The following is a 19,219-nucleotide window of genomic DNA, read 5'->3' as shown; positions in this document are numbered from 1 at the left end:
GGATGGCCAGTTGAGAACACAGCTGTTGCACAGAACCCTTATAGTGCATTGGAAAGCCAAAGACCCTCCCATCAGCAACTCTTCTTTTTCTTTTTTTTTAAACTTCCTATTTTCTTTTTCTTCAAGCTTTTCACGGTCTCGTATTATTTTCAGAGATCGGATGCAGTCACGAGAGCAGGGACACTCAGTAGATGGCCAGTTGAGAATTCAGCTACAGAAAGAAGAGATTTCTGTAAAGTTTTTTTGCCATCTCTTTGGATCCCCTACTTTTCCTTTGGCAAGATGGAAGTTTGCTTGTTACCAGAGAGTAATGGGGAAAATGCAATGTGGGAAGGTGATCTCAAAGACCAGAGAGTGTTCCCAGAATGCTATGGGGATGAGGGAACTGTGAGATAGCTTCCCACAATGCATTACTGTAACAGTTGATGTTTGCCAATTAACTGGGGCAGAAATAATTTGACTGTGTGAGGAACACGTGGTGAGGTGAGGATGGTCAAATTTGAATGTACAAATTCCAGAACTACAAAATTGGTATTAATAAATTCGAATTTATCTCTTAGCATAGATGCAGCCTTTGTGTCTTGTAGAACTTTTTTTAAGAATAATTAGCTCACGTGCCTCCTTTCATTACTATGTACATATACTATGTGCATATTAATATAATTCTCAGGTCTGAAGATTTTCTTCTCCAGATAGTTAGATATCTAACTATCTAACAGTGTGCTAATCTTCAGCCATTCTATTTGATCTCCCTGGAACATATGGGAGCATTTGTTTTACAATCTTCCTTCAGAATGTAATTTTTTGTGATTGCACATGTTTGGCATGGTGCTTTCACTTCTAGATGTGAATAAAGTTTGGGCAGCCTCCAGATTTAAGCACACCCTAATTTCAAAAACCACAGGCTTGATGGCTCAGTTCCTGTTTACTGAGGAATTAAAGGCTTCTTAAACCACATAGTTACTAAATACATATTTTGTGATTTTTAAATGAAAAAAGACACCTGTGTAGTTTGTTCAGGATTATTAACCAACATTCTAATTAGATAGTAACATCTTTATTAGTGGATCACTGTTTTGTATCTACATTTTGTTGACAGTTGTATAGCTTCTTGTGAAGTGCTAATCTTCTGGTGTGTGCTACTGAAAAGATGCACTATACAGGAGCTGGTATTACAATAGAATCTGAGTTTCCAGCAGTTGAATTATGAATTGAGCAGTCAACCACACACCTTATTGGAAACACACATCACAAAAGATACAACAACTGCACTTAAACATAAAGTACTTAAAAATGTGGTGTGTGGTGGGGGAAGCATCATTTTTTTTTCTCCATAGTAAAAGTTTATAAGTCAAAGTGCAGTTGTAAACTTTTGAAAGGATAACCATCATGTTGGGTTCTGAGTTACGAAAATTTCATTTACAAACACTTCCATTCAGTAGTGTTCATAACTTTGAGCTTCTACCGCATTATTTACTCTAAGTCTGTATCTACATGGTAGGGGATGTTTTCAAGAGAGAGACCGTGTCTACACTAGCAAGTTATTTGGAAACATTTTTTGAAAGAATGAGCTCTTTCAAAATATGCAGTGGAGCCTCTACACCCAGGTCCCTTTCTGCTGCACTGCTACTTAGCCAGTTGGTCCCCAGCCTGTAACAGTGCTTGAGATTCTTCTGTTCCAAGTGCAAAATTCCATCCTCATCAAATTTCTTTTGCCTCAATCATCCAATTTGTGTAGGTCACTCTGGACCCAATCCCTACCCTCCAGTGTTTCTACCTTACCTCCTACCTTAGTGTTGTCTGCAAATTTGCTGAGTGTGCAATCCATCCCCTCATTCAGGTTATTAATAAAGATGTTGACCTGTACTGGCCCTAGAACCAGTCCCTGGGGCACTCTACTGGTAACCAAGTGCCAACCAGACATTGAGCCATTGAACACTACCACTTGGGCCTGTCTGTCAAGCCAGCTTTCTATCCATCTCATAGTCCATGTCTCCAATCCATACTTCCTTAATTTATGGGCAAGAATGCTGTGGGAGACTATCTATAGCTTTCCTAAAGTCAAGGTATATCACATCCACTGACTTTCCGCATGTTCAAAGAGCCAGTTACCCCATCATAGAAGCTAATCAGATGTTAGTTTAAACCTACCATAAAACAGTTTTTGTATCAGAATCCATTTCTTAAAAAACATAGTTCAAAATTTTAATAAATTCATAAGTAATAGTTCAAGATAAGCTACTTTCTTGATAAAACTGTTGGCTTATCTCCCCCTCACATACACCCTTAGGATAAATCATGAGACCAAGAAAGTTTTAATTCTCATGATTTGAGTTTCATTTACACTCTTATAGCAGTTCACCATTTTTAGCATGATAGTTATAAGAATATGAACTTTCATTTAGGAAGAGGGTGTTGTACATGTCAGCCCCCCTGTTTTCAGTGCAGGGAAATCAATGTAAAGACTGAAAATAATATAGATACTTATATAACATGAATATTTATGAAACTTGAGTCAATCTCAATAGTTAAGTTTTGTCCTCTGTTTGTTTATAATAAAAACCACCATTTAACTCATCAAAATTTGGTGAGTGCTTATTGATACAACGTATATTTTGTTTTAATGTTGTATATATAGCCCTTAATTTCAAATTCAACTTTAAATAGGTTCATATCTGAGAAGAAAAAAAATCCATTTAATTTCTTGCAAACGTGATTGAAATAAAAATCTAATTTTAATTCTCTGTTCTTAGAAACCCTACTACATATTTAGGATATGTAAGGGTCTTGCTAAAATTAATGCTACTTTTTAATATGTCATAAACTTTCTTCAGGCACACATTATATTCACAGTAGATTATGCGGTTCCAATGATTTGAAGTTGCCTTTACCATTTTGTTGATCTCAACAGAAAGCGTATAACTAAGGATGATGGCCTAAGGTAGGATATTAATAGAGATGAGTCTGAATCAAAATTCTGACAAACTGTGGGCCTGGTCTACAATTAAAACTTAGATTGGCATAGCTGTGGCACTCGAATATGAAAAATCCACATCCTAGAGGACCAACCTGGCCTTGGTACAGATACAGAAGCTTGATGGAAGAATGCTTTCTTCAACTTAGCTACCATCGTCTGGAAAGATGATGTTCTACATTGATGGATAAAAATCATTCTGTCGTCTTTCCTTCCACGTGTTTCTACTTCTGCTTCCATATTAATACACTTTCTAAGAGTTTACTCATTAGTCTTCCCCGGAGTAACAGAAATCAGAAAATAAGTACATTTTACTGATCAAGTGTACAAAAACATTTAGTTAAATCTATTATCCTATGTTTTAACAGCACATTAATGTGGAAAACTTATGTTTACTTTGTATCTCTAGTCTAGCATTCAAAATCTCTTTGACAGTGTTTCATCTGGTAAATAATAAGCCCCAGAAAGATTTGTGCTGTGGGTTTATGTACACAGAAGGACAACATCTGAGGAGCTATAGGAGTACCCAGTATTATCTCTTACCTCACTGCTATGGCATACAGCTTATTGGTCATGGAGCATTTAAAAATGCATGTTTTCCAGTTGATCAGCTTAACTAAAAAGGTCTTGTAGCCTAAGAAGGCATGTCTTTTAGCAAGGAAAAGAGAAATGATGACAGAGAAACTAGGGAGAAATATTGATCCTCTAGCAGCTTGACATGTTTAGCCTTTGGAATAAGAATGCATTATGTAAGGTGTTTTGAGGCACTGATGCAGAGAAATATGCTTGCAAAAATCTTTTGAAGGTATTGTGAATTCATTCTTCCCAAGATGACAGTTAATCACAGTTCCCTTCCCAAACTGTTCACACAATTTTGAGAGAATTGCCGGAATGACTAGAGATGGGCCCAAGCCATAAAATTTAGACCTCCAGTTCCCTCAAGGAGAATTCCCATTGAGGTTTTCAAGACCCTGTCATGGATTGTCTAGGCATTCGTGGTCCTGCTTCAGAATGGGGGAATTGACTCACTAACATTTGGAGGTTACATCCAGCTGTATAGTTCCCTGATAATTAATGCCTGGGGGCTAAAAGCCAATGGTTATGGCAACTGCTCCTGGAGCCAGTTGTTTACATCAATTCCTTGGGTTTCATTTATATAAAAAGTGTGTGTAGCTCTTTGTGGCTTTGAGGAGAAATTTGAACATGAGACCGTAGAATAGCTGATGCAGTGTGGTGTCAGTAGGCATCCTTAAAGAGTAACTCTGAGAGGTGTGACATGCCTTATTTATGTTTATAAATGCATAACTGAATTGGGGTCTTTTGCCAACAGCACTCATGCAGAGGTTTGTGCGTGTGGCAGAAAAATGAGTGCAGTGGGCATGTGGGATCTAAATATTTGTGCAGCATGTCACCTGAAATCTTTATGCACCAGAGGGAAGGGAAACACTCCTGCCTGTCATGGTGGAGAGTGCAGAGGGAATGCCTCTGTCATTCTGAACTAATTACATGGGGCTCTCTCTTAAGTCATTCCAAGTGGGGGAAATAGGGTCATGACACAATGGAAAAGCCTAGGGGGTGGGGGTATGTCCAAGGTGTGCATCAAACCCAGGTTGCCTTAATACGGCTATGGAAACAGTCCATGTATTGAAAACTGTAATCCACATCTCTACCAATCCCCAGCTCACATCTGCGAAACCTCCTGGAGATAATATTTTGCATCAAAACTTGTTTCCCTGATGTCAGTATCATAAGAGAACCTTTCAACAACTTCTTCTTGGAGTACGGGTAGACAATGGCAGTCTAGAAAGCTACATGGCTCTACCATCCCCAAATTAATCAGAAATCACTTGACTGAAGCCTTCAATAGAATGAGCAGTGTAAGACTCAAATGGATTTTGCTTTTAATAAATAAGGAGAACACCCAGGGTAGGAAAATCCACACTGCAGGGTATTGTATTATAGATGCTCAAAGTCTACATCCTGGAGATAAATGCTGTAAATTACCATTGACGAGCCTTATTCCTCTCACCCCAAAATGGTGGTGTGTAATACACACGTGCAATACAGTTGGTTATAGTCTATCTGATCAGAAAGGTAGCCAGGAACTGGGCCTACTGCTGAAAAAGACAGTGAATATCTTGGCTCAGGCAGAGAATATTTTATCCTTTGGAGTCCTTGTCGTTTCAACAACAGACTACTGGGAGGCCGACCCTTTTGAACAAAAAAAGATCCCATGCTTATGGGGGAACGATCTCTGGCATTTCAAGTGGTTGGCAAGTATTGGGGACTTGTGGCATTGTACTGCTCCAACTTCAAGTGGTCTGCAAAGAAATCCTACAGCAGATTCTTTTTTTTAACAAGGTGTCCTAAATGATGAATCTGGGATAAATTTTCAGTTCCCTGGTCATTGACTCATATAGACTTTTACTTTCTTAACGTAATACATTTTTTCTAAATAGTTAAAGGTCATCCCAAATCTAATTCTTTCGGCTTCTTGTTGACTGACTGAATTGTGGTGCTATAAATCATCTGTTTAGGTTACGTCTACACTTGGAGAAAACTTGGAAATGGCCATGCTAATGCATATTCACCACCTCATTAGCATGCCGCCAGCTGCGGCAGTTCAAAATTGCCGCTTTTCCCTCCCATGCAGCTTGTCTCCAACTTTGAAATCCCCTTATTCCTATCTGCTGATAATGCTTCACTGTAGTGAGGAAAATTTATTGCAGTGGCAATGAATATAAAAAGATTTGTGCCCTTGGAAATATCATTGTCTTTACTTAACAGTAAAAGTGCAAATAAAGATCACATGCCCTATTACAGGGTCATCCAAGGAAAGAATGTCAAGGAGAAAAATAAGCTTTGCATGTTATTGTATGAAATTTTAATGATAAAGTGGGATCCATTATATTCTAGGAAAAGTATCATAGTTATTTGTTCATGTATTGCTATGTGTCTTGCATCATACTTGCATTTCAATCAGCTCAATATTTCATTTTAGCTGTGTCTACACTACAAAGTTCTTTCAACAGAGATCACTGTTGACAGATATTTCCTGACAGAACCTCTGTCTCCAAACACGTCCACACCTAGTACAGGCTACCCTTGTCAACACCTTCTGTCAACAGAGCAGCTTACTGAAAGTTCTGCAAACAGAGCTGCCTAGTGAACCAAAAGTCCTCTCAGTCAACAGAGGCCCTTGTAGCATCTACACTATTTTTTGTTGATGGATTCCATTCACAGATGCTATGCCTTATACGGTCAAGACAGAACTCTGCTGGTAAAACTGTTGCATTCTGTTGACAGGTTCTCGACAGGACACATTTGTTGTGTGGATACTCCCTGGTTTTGTCTGCAGAAAGCCTCTTCTGTTGACAGATCTCTGTAGTCTAGATCCACCTTGAGGCTGCATCTACACTAGAGAGTTTTATGGATAGAAGGGGTCTTCTGTCAACATAATTTAAGGACCATCTACACACACAAAGTGTTCTGTCAACAGAGGCTCAACAGTGTTAGTCCTCGAAAATTTGAGAAATAACACTTTTGTTGAGAGAGAGGCCTTCAAGTTCACTGGACAGCCCTGTTTGCAGAGCTTCCAGTCAGCTGTTCTGTTGAAAGAGGGCAAGGCAGTCTGGCTGCTCTCTGTTGACAGACCAGATTGCTCTGGAAATCTGCTTTTGTGCATAGTTGCACTCTGTCAATAGAGATTTTGTTGACACAGCTCTGTCGACAGACGTTTCTGCTGACAGACGCTTCTAGTGTAGAAATAGCCTTTGTTATTCCATTCCTTTTTCCCAAATCTCGAATAAAAGTCAAGTACAACTGAACAATATATGTAGATAAACTTCAAATCACATTCAACCCAACTGATTTTTTTAATAAGAAATACCACTTAAAAGGGAAATACTTTGATCTTGGAGACTTTATAAACATCCAAAAGAGGGGAAAAAATAAACTAGGGAGTGGAGGGGCAGGAAAGAAGTATTGTCTCAATGCATACTTCAATGAATAAATCTTTTTTGCAGATTACTAATAGTCAATAATGTTATTTGGAGGATTCAGAAATGTTCTGTTTCTAATCAAACATATTTACACTTAAAATCACTCCATGAATTGAGTAGTTTTACCATGAACAGATGCTCAAAGGAAAAGTTTAAACAATGATTTGTTACTAGGGCATAATTATTTGTAAAGCTTAATTGTCTAGCTTTTGAATAAACACTTTTTAATTTCTTTGCTTGTTTTTGTTGTTTTGTTTTTCCAGAGAGCGCAATCAGATGAACTGGAAAAAATAGAAAAGCACGGCAAGTCATCCAAAGAGAGAGAGAGTGCCAAATCTTTGGACAAACCTGAACAGTAAGGACACTACCTTCAACAAAATATGATTGTTGGGAGCAGCATATGCTACATTCTTTAGGCCAACTTAAAGTATTCTAGTAACCTAACTAGAATTGTTAAAAGAAGCAAAAACAAGTGAAAAATCTCCACTAACTAAACTAAATTGTTTTCTTTAATCATTCCTCCAGGTTTCTTTATGAACTCTCATTAATCCCCAACTTTTCAGAACGAGTATTTTGTATTTTATTCCAGTCAACCTTTTCAGAGACTATTTGCCTTATCCGACGTAAACTTGAATTGCTACAGAAACTGTGTGAGGTAGGTTCTGCTCTGTACAAAGGTAGAGCTAAATTTTCTGATATTTAATCTTTCTTATTCAGCTATACTCATGTTACAGAAGTTTTCTTTTATTTACTTTAAGCACTCATTAAATCTGAGGGATCGCAGTCCTGTAGAATGGAACATTTTATGATTGTGCTTCAAGATCAAAGAAAATTTCAAAATTGGCATTCGCTGCTGAGCTGTAACTTCACGAGTTTGCAGCCAATACACATCAACCTCTAGGGAATACCATAACTTTTGCTTTTGCCAAAACAAAATCTTAATTTTCATAGTTACTGTCTCACTTCTTGCACTTTCCAAATGAATGCCGTTTTAGCTCATTTCGAGTGGATGCTTTGACTTTGAAACTGTGTTCAACAGCTCTGGGATATCTGATCTAAATGAGCTGTCTCCTTAAAAAAAGAAAAGGGTCACATACTTTAATAATATGCATATTTATTATACCTTATTAAAGAGATATAATGCGAGCTCTCTTGTTTACAATACAGCTTAGAGATCTGCTGTAAAGTTAGTACTAAAGCAGTAGTTTTGTTTAAGTAAGGCAGATTTTTTTTGTAAACTTGTATGAAACATTTGAACATACTTTGAATAACTTTAATCTCTATACTATGGTAATTTTAACATGAAAAACTCTTATGTATATTAGAAATATGTGTTCCCTAAGGCCTCCATATGGCAAGTTATGCCATCTGCTGCATATGTATTGCCTTTGCAGAACTGGTTGCTGGATCAGGGACCAAAGCAAATACACCACTTGAGAATACCAAGATGTTCTAAGAAAGTACCGTAGCCTCCTTCTGAATGGTCAATCTGTTATATTTTATTTTATTTTATTCATAAATCATGTAGTAACTTGAAAAGTACAAACACGCTTTCCCAAATACCTACTTTGAGAGTAATCATATGTGCTAAAATTAGAGAGATTTTAATTTGCTGCAAACTGTAATTATTGTGGGAGATCTGAGTGTCCTTGGTATAATTTTGGAAAATCTCAAACTCATAACTACAGTGTAAAAGGCAGCATCAAACTATAGTCTAAAGCTTTTAACTAATCTTTTAATTACTGCTCCATACTTCATTAAAGAAAAAAATATATTAAGAACTGAAATTTTTAAAATATATTTTACAGATGTTGAAAAGCGGGGCAGGAGTTATGCAGGTTCTGGGTTTGGTTCTTGCATTTGGAAATTACATGAATGGTGGAAATAGGACACGGGGACAAGCAGATGGGTTTGGATTGGACATTCTTCCTAAGCTGAAAGATGTTAAGAGCAGTGTAAGTATTTTGGCTGTAGAAAAAGAATGTTGCATTCTTTAAGAGTAAAATACTGTTTAATTTCCCCTTTCTTGATAAATATATGCCAGGTCCTGCATAAAATTAAAGGTAGTATCAGACAGAGAAATGTTTATCACTAGGTGCAGATTTGATTGTACTAACAGACCGAATTTATTTGTAGAACCATTTTGAAATGAATCTGCCATTTCTGTGGTTTTTAAACTGACAAACAAATCAGTGTCTCATATTAAAAATTGTCTTACCTCCGGCCTCAGTGCATATCTGAGTCTTTATATGCTGTATATTTATGGCTTTTGTTTCAGTAAGTGTTTTCTTCCGTAAAATTATTTTTTTATCTTAAATTTGTCAGAAGTGGAAACTGTTTTTAAAAAAAGAGTTTCAGCAAAAGCTGATTTGGGAAGACAGAAATGTCTATGGAAAAAGCAGCATATGTTTATATTTACCATATAAAATACCTAATAATAAGAGCCTTAATATCTAAAATGTGATGCATTTCCTTTATGGACAAATAAGAGAACCCAAGATTCATCTTATGAATCTGCAAGGCATGCATATGCCACAATTACTGAGAATTACTGGGCTGTGTAATAGTAAGAAATGGCCACAATGGTAAGTATCTTGTTTTAAGCTGCCTAACATAGCTGTATGGATGAAAATGGTGAATACAGCAAGGGCACCACGTATGCATGGCTATGACTCTGTCTCCTGGAGTGACCTGCTTAAATCGGAAACTGTGCTTTCATTTAGTAAGTTTCAGGCCTTCATGTTTGTGGAAAAACAACTTGAAAATATGACCTGAATGTAACTATGATACATTGTGATATCTGCATAGAGTCTGAAACAGTTCTGAGAGGTAGCAGAGAGCAAGCTGTGGTAGTCTATATGTTATCAAAACAAAAAAAAGCAGTCCAGTAGCACTTTAAAGACTAACGAAATAATTTATTAGGTGAGCTTTCATCTGACAGACCCAGTTCTTCAGACCATAGCCATACCAGAAGAGACTCAATATTTAAGGCACAGAGAACCAGAAGAATTGCAGAACCAGAAGAGTTCACTGTAACCCATGATCATTCACCCAGGCAGAAATAACCTCCCTACTGGATTAAGTATGGGCTTAGTGGTACTGTTCTCTCTCCAGAGAGAGTCCCTGTTTCTGCTTTCAAGCAGACATTCATGTTGGGGGTAAGGGTGTCCTCTGCTGCTGTCCTTGTCATTTTGGGCAGTAAGGAAAGATACTCTGCCACCACGAGTTCAGTTTGAATGTATGACTTTGTACGTGCCATTGTACTCCTAACATGGCAGATTGCTTTAATCAGACCTTGTTCCTGTTCAAGCCTAGGGGAACCAGTGCTTAACCCTGACTGTTCAACTGAAACTAAAATAGATATTATAAAGCATTTAAGCGCGTCTGAAGTGCTATGCTGAATTGGACCCTTAATGTCTAATTTGCTTCCGTGTTCACTGGCCCATTCTTCCAATATAATTGCAAATAATTATATGAAATGCAAACACTTACAGCTTTGGAGAAACTCGACTGGGACAACCTTTTACTGAAAATGCAGTATGGTCAAAATCAAAGTGTTTCACACAATTGTGTGGTTTTCATGAAAATTTCATTTTGGAGTGTAAATAGAAGGAAGTTCTAACAAATCAAAGTAAATGCTTTCTTTTTTAAATTTATTTTCAGTTGGGCTGTGTCTACATAAGGGCCTACCATCAAAAGGCCAACATCAAAAGTTAGGAATCAAAATCTGGGCTTTCCAAAGTGTGCAACCACACGCCAAAGGCAGATCACGGGTCTGATCCCCTCATTCAAAATTCTGATCTGTTCCTTCGAAAAGGAGTGTCCACATGGGCTACAAGCGCTCTTTAGAAAGAACAGAGCCGAAGATGCCGCAGACGGTCGCATAGCTCTCAAGCCCTTCCGGGGCCTACAGCCAGCCTCTTCCTTAAAGGCCCCCCCATCACCCCCACCCTGCATAAGCTGAGGCCTGCCGAGTTGCCAGAAGCAACGCGGACCCCAGTGCAGCATCACCATGGAGGATGAGACCCTGCTCCTGGTCCTGGATGCAGAGTTTGTGGACGCTGAGGCCTACCTAGTGTGCACGGTCGCTGTGGCCGCACCCCTACTCCTCAGGGGACAGAGGCGCCCTGCCGGGAACACGGACACCCGAGCTTGCACCCTTTCCCCTGGAATCCCAGTGCCTGTGGAGTCACCCAGCAGTTCACACTAGTGGGAGCTGCTGGTGCTGGAGCAATGTGATAATACCACATGGCTGCGGAACTTCCTCATGAGCCAGGACACCTTCCAGGAACTCTGCCACTGGCTCGTCCTCCTACGCAGGCACCAAGATACCACTATGCAGCCCTCTTTCCCCCTCAAGGACCGTGTCTACACTAGCCCCAAACTTCGAAATGGCCATGCAAATGAGCTCATGGGAATAAGGGGACTTCGAAGTAGGCGGGGTCCTTTTGAAAAGGAGCCCCGTTGGGATGAGCCACGCAGCGGCGAGGCGCATCAATTTCGAAGTGCCGCAGCCGCCCGCATGCTAATGAAGCACTGAATATGCATTTCAGCGCTTCATTAGTAAACTTCGAAATGGCCATTTGCATGGCCATTTCGAAGTTTGGGGCTAGTGTAGACGTAGCCAAGGAGTGGGTCACAATTGCAATGTGGAAGTTGGCCACTCCAGATTCCTACCACTCAGTGGGGCACCAATTCGAGGTGGACAAGGCCACTGTCAGAGCAGTCCTCATAGAGGAAAACCAGGCCCAGGGTATGCCCCAATCATGGGGAGGAGGGAGGAGGCCCCTTGGCTCAGGGACCCTCTGGGGCTTCTGGCTGGGAACACTCCGACGCACCCTCACAAAAGTCGATGTCCTCCATCCCATGCAGGTCCTCTGCACCATAAACACAATGCTCCTGCATTAGGTCATCCACGTCAGGGACCTGGGCACTATTGTCAGGCGGTTCACATTGCTGGGGTTCCTGAACTGCTTCGGAGCCCTGGATGGGGGACACATCCCCATCTGTGCCCCACCACACAGCACCAGCCACATATTAACTGAAAGGGCTACCAATCAGTAGTCCTCCAGGCCCTGGTGGATCACAAAGGCCATTTCCAGGATATCTACATGGGCTGCGCAAGCCGAACCCATGACGCCCAGGTTTTCTGCAATTCCGTCCTGTGCCAGTGCATGGAGGCCAACACCTTCATCCCCCAGTGGGAGCTGCCAATCAGGGACACCCCTATGCAACTCTGCATGGTGTCAGATGTGGCATACCCCCTACTGCTGTGGCTCATGCGGCCCTATACTGGCCACCTTGATTCCAGCCAGGCCTTCAACAGCTGCCTTAACCAGGCTTGGCATATGGTCGAGCAGGCTTTGGGTGCCCAAAAGAGCGGTGGCAGTGCCTCCTTGCACACCACAAGGTTGGGGTGCACAACATCCCACAGGTGGTGGGCACCAGCTGCACCCTCCACAACATTATGGAGGGTAAGGGGATTGCCTTTGTCCAAGGGTGGGCAGCCGAGGCTGCCTGAGGCTTTGGGCAGGCAGCTGCCACCACCAGTTGGCAGGTGAACTACAATGGGGTCCGGATCAGGGAGGCCTTCCAGGTAAGCTTGGCTCCTGGGCCGCACTGACTCCCCCCTCACCGACACCCACTTCTTACCATCACCACCACTGTACCCCCACCACCCCCCTACCAGACCTTGGGACACAGGCATCGGTGTTCAATAAAACATTTATAACCTTGAGCCACCACACAGTGTATGTGAAAACCTGTAATTATTTAGAGTGATTTCGGGGGACAACTATGTACATTGTAGGGGGAGAGGTAAACTGGGAGGGATGTGAGGAGGGAACTGAACTGGGAGGACCACTTGGCAATGGGGTTGCAGGCCAAGACCTCCTTCAGCCCCAGGATCCACTCCCTCCCTATGTGTGGGGTCCATGGCAGGGCTGGGACAGTTTGGGGAGGACCAGCAAATAGCAGCATTGGGAGATGTCAGTAGAGGCCTCAGCAGGGAGAGTGAGGAGATGGGCAGTGTGGGAGCTGCATGGTGGGCTAGGATCCATGCCACATTGTCCACGTGCTCCTGGAGGGTCCCATGTGTGCCCTCCAGGTGGGACATCAGGCAGTCCCAGGCCTCCCTCCTCCAGGCCAAGTCATCCTCCTTGAGCTGGAGGCACCACTCTGCCAGTTAGCCTGGTGGAGGTTGGCAGCATCCTCCCCTGTGTGCTGCTGTGGGCATGGCATGGTGGTGCCACTGAAGGCACCTGGACCCTGTCTGCCACCTCCGGGAGGCTCTCTGGGACCACCGACAGAGCTAGACTATGTGGGCCCTCGATCACTGCAGCTAGAAGGGGAGAAGGACAGCATGTCTGTCCCTGATTGGGACCCCATGCCCCCCACCTGGGACCTACACAGGATGGGTGTGGCATCTGTGCAGTGTTGGGGGTGCACAGGGGTTCCCCTCGGATGGGACCATCCATGGGTATGGCCCAGGCCCACCTGTGTCCCATGCATCTGGCGCCCGGAAATGTCCATGGGGCCGGGTGCTAGCTGGCACAGGCGGGCATCATGTGTGCTGGGGCCACAGTTGGCTAGGATGTCTGGCCCTGGTCCACCAGGTTTGGGCATAGCCTTCTGGCAGCTGTGTCACCACTGCCCTGCCATCCAGGGTGCACTCCCCTCTGTGGACTTACCAAGGGGTCCCTCAATGGCTTCTGGTGATGCCCAGCTCCCCATTGCTCGACTGGACGACTGTGAGGGGATGTCTATTATGAGGTCACCCTCCTTGCTTGAACAGTCATGGGTGGTGTCCAACCTCAGGCTTGGGCTGGCTGGTCCTGGCTCCTCCAGGGCCTCTGGCTCAGGCTTGTCTGCAAATGTGTCCAGGACCACTGGGGGGGGAGCTCTCCTGGGGCCCCAAGAGGGAGTGGAGCACTCAGTAGTCAGGGCAGGTGGAGGGACAATGCCTCTGAGTGTCTGGCCTCGTCCCAGACCCTCATGTAGCCCTGATGGAGCTCTTTAACCTTGCTCCTTTCTTGGTCCAGGGTCTACTCTGGGTGCCATGGCTGGTCCAGTCCCTGTGCCAAGTGGGAAGGCTGCAGCTTGACTCCATCTCCTTCAACATCTCCTCTTTCCACAGTCAGAGGAGGTCTCAGAGCTCGGGCTCTGTTCAGGAGGGGGCCCTTTTTTTCTTCTCTGGGCAGGCTCCTGGGAGCCCTGTGAGGGCTTTGAGGGAGGGCTCTGGAGATCTGGAGGCTGCCAGGCGCTGGTTATGTACTCTTTCCAGATGTTGGGGGTGGCTGAGGGGGCATGCTGTGAGCAGCTCATGCTGTTGCTGTTTGCCTGCTCTCAGCTTCATGCCATGGGGATTCTGGATCCATACGGCTTCAAGAGCAGCCAGATGCAAGGATCATAGAGCCCCACTGCTACAGGCAGGGCATCTCCATGCTCCAGCTGGCCACTGCCATGGAGGATTTCTCTTTTAAAAGAGCTGGTTGTGGACTGTCTACATGTACTTTCTTTTGAAAGAGTGTTTTGAAAGGGGGCATTTTTCCTTGGGGTCCGGCTTTCCATGTCTGCACTGCATTCCTCCGATTTCCTTTTGAAAGAGTGCAGTGCATGTGTAGACGCTTCCCGAGCTCTTTGGGCCTATCTTTTCGAAAATACATGTGCATGTAGACACAGCCTTGCTGTTTTAGTTTTCTGTTGCAATATCACTTTAAAAGTTAAAATCAAAACAGGTTTGTCAAAACAAAATATATTGCTCCAGAGTATCATTGTTATTTTATTTTATTTTTGGTAGGGTTGTTTATTTTGCAGAGAATTTTGATATCTTTCTTTCTGAATGAGAACAAAATCAAATTTGGAAATCTTGAAATCCTCTGGGAAATGGAGTTTCTATTCTTCTTATGAGCCATATAAACAATTGTATATAATTTGTAAACTAGGATGTTTATTTCTGAGCACATCTCATCTCAGACCTTAGTCTGTATCTGCAAAAACAAGGACTCCTGTGGCATCTTAAAGACTAACAAATTAACTTGAGCATGAGGTTTTCTGGGCAAAACCCACTACATCAGATGCATACCTCATGAATGCATCTGCTGAAGTGGGTTCGGTACACATGATATTGCTTTTTAGGCAATAGACAATATCAAGAAATGGAAGTGAGTGAGTTTGTACATTTATTTAGTGCTGTGAAAGCTACTTCACTAGAGGTCAGATTTCCCACATACAGTTCATAGAGCAGTAATTCTAACTAAGTAGTTATTATCAAGCAAAGTGTGCTTCTATTAGGGGACAATTGACTGTTCCTTTTCAATATCGACACAATCCAATGGCAGTCCTGAGCACTGTGATTGTTGAACTACATAGACTTCTCCTGCCTGTTTACATTTGTTTTCAATCTATGAATTAAGTGGTGTCAGATCCACAGATTGTCATTTGCTTTTTCAACTAAAGATTTAAGGTTTAGGCAATATTGTATTTTTTCATTTAAGGCCCCAACTCAGCTTTGCTTTAAGCACTTCATTATGTACATTTCTATTTAGCAAGTATTTTGCTTTAACAGCGTAATTCAGCATAGAATAGAATATTGACTTCCATTCTGATATTCTTTTGCTTTCCTGGGTTATAGGTGCTTTAATTGTAGCTTTCTTAATGTATATAATATATACATACTCACCCACTACACCTTTAATACACCTTAGCAATGTAGTCACATTTAATTTTGTTTTTTTCTACACAGGATAATAGCAGAAACCTTCTATCATATATTGTCTCGTATTATTTGCGTAACTTTGATGAGGTGAGTGAGTTTTCTTTGCCATTTTAAAACTAAACAGACAATTAAACATTTTGTTGCCTTATATTAGTTATTATGATGTGAATCTGTATGCTGTTTTCTGGTTGTTTATAAGTAATGCTTGTGATAGCTGTCATCTACTTATTTTCAGAAACAATTTTAATAAGTATTAATCTTTCTAATTTATACCTTTAAAAATAAATGCAAATTAAATGTTTATTTCTATTTTTTGTCAGGATGCTGGAAAAGAACAATGCATCTTTCCTCTTCCAGAGCCACAGGACCTCTTTCAGGCATCACAAATGAAATTTGAAGACTTTCAAAAAGATCTTCGCAAACTGAGAAAAGATTTGCGAGGTACTGTAAATTTACTGTAAATCGATCAGGCTGCAGATACATCAGTAACAAAATATCACTCTTTCACTCTTTTAATCCCTTCTGGAAACTAGCTGCGATGTAAAATGCTTTGCAAAACTCCTAGGTTTTACCTTTTTATCTCTGATTTGACAGGAATTCTATGGGTTGATATTTGTTTTTATTGTGAGTGGGCAGCATGTTATAGTTACAGTATGTATCCTGTGGTTTTTTTTTGTTGTTGTTTTTTTTTTTGGATAAAAATACCACCAGTTAAAAACTAAGTATGTATGCAAAATCTGGATTAACACTTTCTTGGGCAAACTAATTTCATTGGTTTCTTCACCATCAGAACAATGGTACGGTCTCACAACTTCATTAAGAAATTTATAACATTTAATTTTATTTTCCTTCTAGATTCATATTCCAATGGTTAAAATATATAGGCCTGAATACAGTCTATAAGATGAAAAGTAATGATGAACTTCATGTATGGAAAAAGCTGGCTAAAGTAGCCTGGCTACATTAAATATAAAACATAATGCATTTTTTTTCCTTTTAGTTGAGGGACTTTTAAGTGATTGGTGGGTGGTGGGGAGTCCCCTTAAATAAAATCTACATTTCAAAAGTACTTTTTAAATATGGAATCCTTGGTGGGCTGTAAGGAAAGGATATGCACAATGTATAGCCTTTTTTAATGTTGAGAGCTTTAATGCCCATGAATATCAGCAACATTGATTAGAGATTAGTACCATTGAAGTTTGGACAGGAGCTGAGAAAAATTCCCCAAATAATTATGTTAATTAAGTTAATTCATGAATGTCATAGTCTTTACTAAAATTCAGGCCTGGTCCTCTTTGAATCTGAGTCTGCCAGTTGTTTAGAACTGTGGTATGTTGTGTGGTGGTTTTATAATGTGCACTAACAGGGACAAATTAAATTGTGACCACAAGTAGAATCTGAAGCCAAGTCTTGAGAGGAAGGGATGATGCACTAAATTACAGAGTCACCGCTCTCAGAATGAAAGCATATCTATAGTAAACATACTTTATCTAAATGAGTGCTCTCCCCACACCAGGTGCAAGCTATTCCTGAAACTTTCAATTTTTAGGATTTTAAAATTAATTGCATGTCATGTAACTATTCAAACATATCTCTGAGACTTGCTGAAGGGTAAGGAAGCAGCATAAGCTAGCCACCACCAAGTAAACTGGAAACAACTGTCCCCAGCTGAGCCATGTGAGAGAGTTTCATACAGTTCCCTTGTTGCTTTCAAATGATTATCAGAGGGATATTATCCGATCTTGATTCTTGAGAATGACAGTATATAGACCCTGATTTAGAAGGGAGTTTGCCACATAAGTGCTTCTTTGGCTTCAGGACCATAATTCCTCTTATGCGCCATGATAATTTTTCACAAGCTGTGTTCTTTGCATTGCCAGGAGCTGAGCTATCTTTACATTAAGGCGGAAATTTTCACCATCCATATGCCATTACTGGGCCTTGCATGGGGGAATTAAGCAGGTGTTATCAGCTTGGAAATCTATTTCTTCCTCAGTCTACAACATGGCTGCAATCTGATGCCCTTAGGACCGTTGCTTTAGTCCTGAAGAACTGGAGTAGGGACTGCTCAGTGTAAGGTTACTGAACTCATGTAGGTACACCTTCCATGATCTTCTCCTGCACATTATCATAACAATACTCAGTTTGGGACCAGTGGAGGAGTGCTTCCAGGTTCCATATAGGGTCCAACCTAATCCGCTGTCCTTCACAGTTTTACTGAAGTTCTTGAATGGTGCACAATGCCTTATGCTGGCCCTCCACACCATAGGTGAATCTCAACTTATGTGGAAAAACTATTGTTAGCACAGCATTAAATTTAAAAGTTCAAGCATGCAAAAGTCAGAAAATTCCATGGTTAAAGTTGCTCCAGCAATATGAAGGTTGCCACCTTGCACACTTCATGAATTATAAGGAATATAGTGCATTGAAGGCGTACAATGGGACAAAGTTAACCATGCATTAATGCTATTTTTAAAATGTAATACTGCTTTCAACAGAAAGAAGTTTGACACTGAATCTGGAGGTAAAAGACTTCAATTACCTTTCTTTGAACTATTTATTGAGTTTGTGCTTTATTCAAGCATTGCTGCTTTTGCAGTGTAACTTATAAATTCCTTAAGCTCGTAAGTTGCTACCCTAAATAGCTGAGCACTGTGGCTATGTCTACACTAGAAGCATCTGTCAACAGAAGCTATTGTTAACAGGGTAGTCTCGACAGAACCTCTGTCAACAGATTGCATCTATACACAACTTGCTCTGTGGAAAGAGAACACCCAGGCTGCACTGCCCTCTGGTGCCAGAAAGCAAAATGGCAGTTCTGCAAAGCCTACACTGTACTTCTGTCGACAGTATTCTGCTGACAGATTGTTATGCCTCAAATTTTTGAGGGATAACACTGTTGGGGCAGATGCGGAGTTCCGTCGAATCTGTCAACAGATTGCTTTCAGTGTGTAGACACTCCCTGAGTTATGTCAACAGAAGACCCCTTCTATCGACAAAACTCTAGTGTAGACCCAGCCTATGAGTTTGAACCAGCAAGGTGCAGGCCATCTTCAGACTCAATGCTAAACATGCTTCTCTCCATGTGACATCAGTGAAAGGTGACAAAACTCAGGTTCAATACTTTGAAACATCAGACACTTAACTAGCAGTGTGCATAGGCACAGCATATTTTTGTTTGTGTAAAGTTATAGACAGCCAATGAAATTCTGAACTCACTCCAGCCCTAATTACTTAAATAAGGCCAGAATTTCACCCTTTTTTTCAGTGGCAAGCCAGACACTTTCAGTCACTCATAACTTTGATATAACAAATACAGTGTTTTCAATTCGAGCAAAGGCACAAGTCAATAAAGACTGCCTCCATTCCAGTTCCCAAAAGTACTGTGTCCCTATTCAAAAAAATGTGTTAATTATTTTTACACTGGACGAAGTTGGGGGTAGTTTCCTGCCCTCCTAAAATTTAAAAAAAAAAAAAAAAAAAAAAAAAAAAACCTGAGAAGATTTTGTCACCTTCCAAAATTACCTT

General features: G+C 41.2%; 1 protein-coding gene across 1 annotated transcript in view; it reads left to right on the top strand.

Moving 5' to 3' along the window:
• Positions 1–19,219, top strand: part of FMN2 (formin 2) — a 265,037-nt gene that overhangs the window by 149,341 nt on the left and 96,477 nt on the right. The window contains exons 11-15 of the mRNA XM_074989102.1: positions 7,239–7,330; positions 7,501–7,630; positions 8,784–8,930; positions 15,719–15,778; positions 16,012–16,132. Of these exons, the coding sequence (XP_074845203.1) occupies positions 7,239–7,330; positions 7,501–7,630; positions 8,784–8,930; positions 15,719–15,778; positions 16,012–16,132 (550 nt within the window). The remainder of the gene's footprint in view (positions 1–7,238; positions 7,331–7,500; positions 7,631–8,783; positions 8,931–15,718; positions 15,779–16,011; positions 16,133–19,219) is intronic.

This window comes from Carettochelys insculpta, chromosome 3 (assembly GCF_033958435.1).
Source record: "Carettochelys insculpta isolate YL-2023 chromosome 3, ASM3395843v1, whole genome shotgun sequence".
Taxonomy (NCBI): Eukaryota; Metazoa; Chordata; order Testudines; family Carettochelyidae; genus Carettochelys; species Carettochelys insculpta.
The sequence above is the reverse complement of the archived record's forward strand: the minus strand, read 5'-3'. Positions and strand labels throughout refer to the sequence as shown.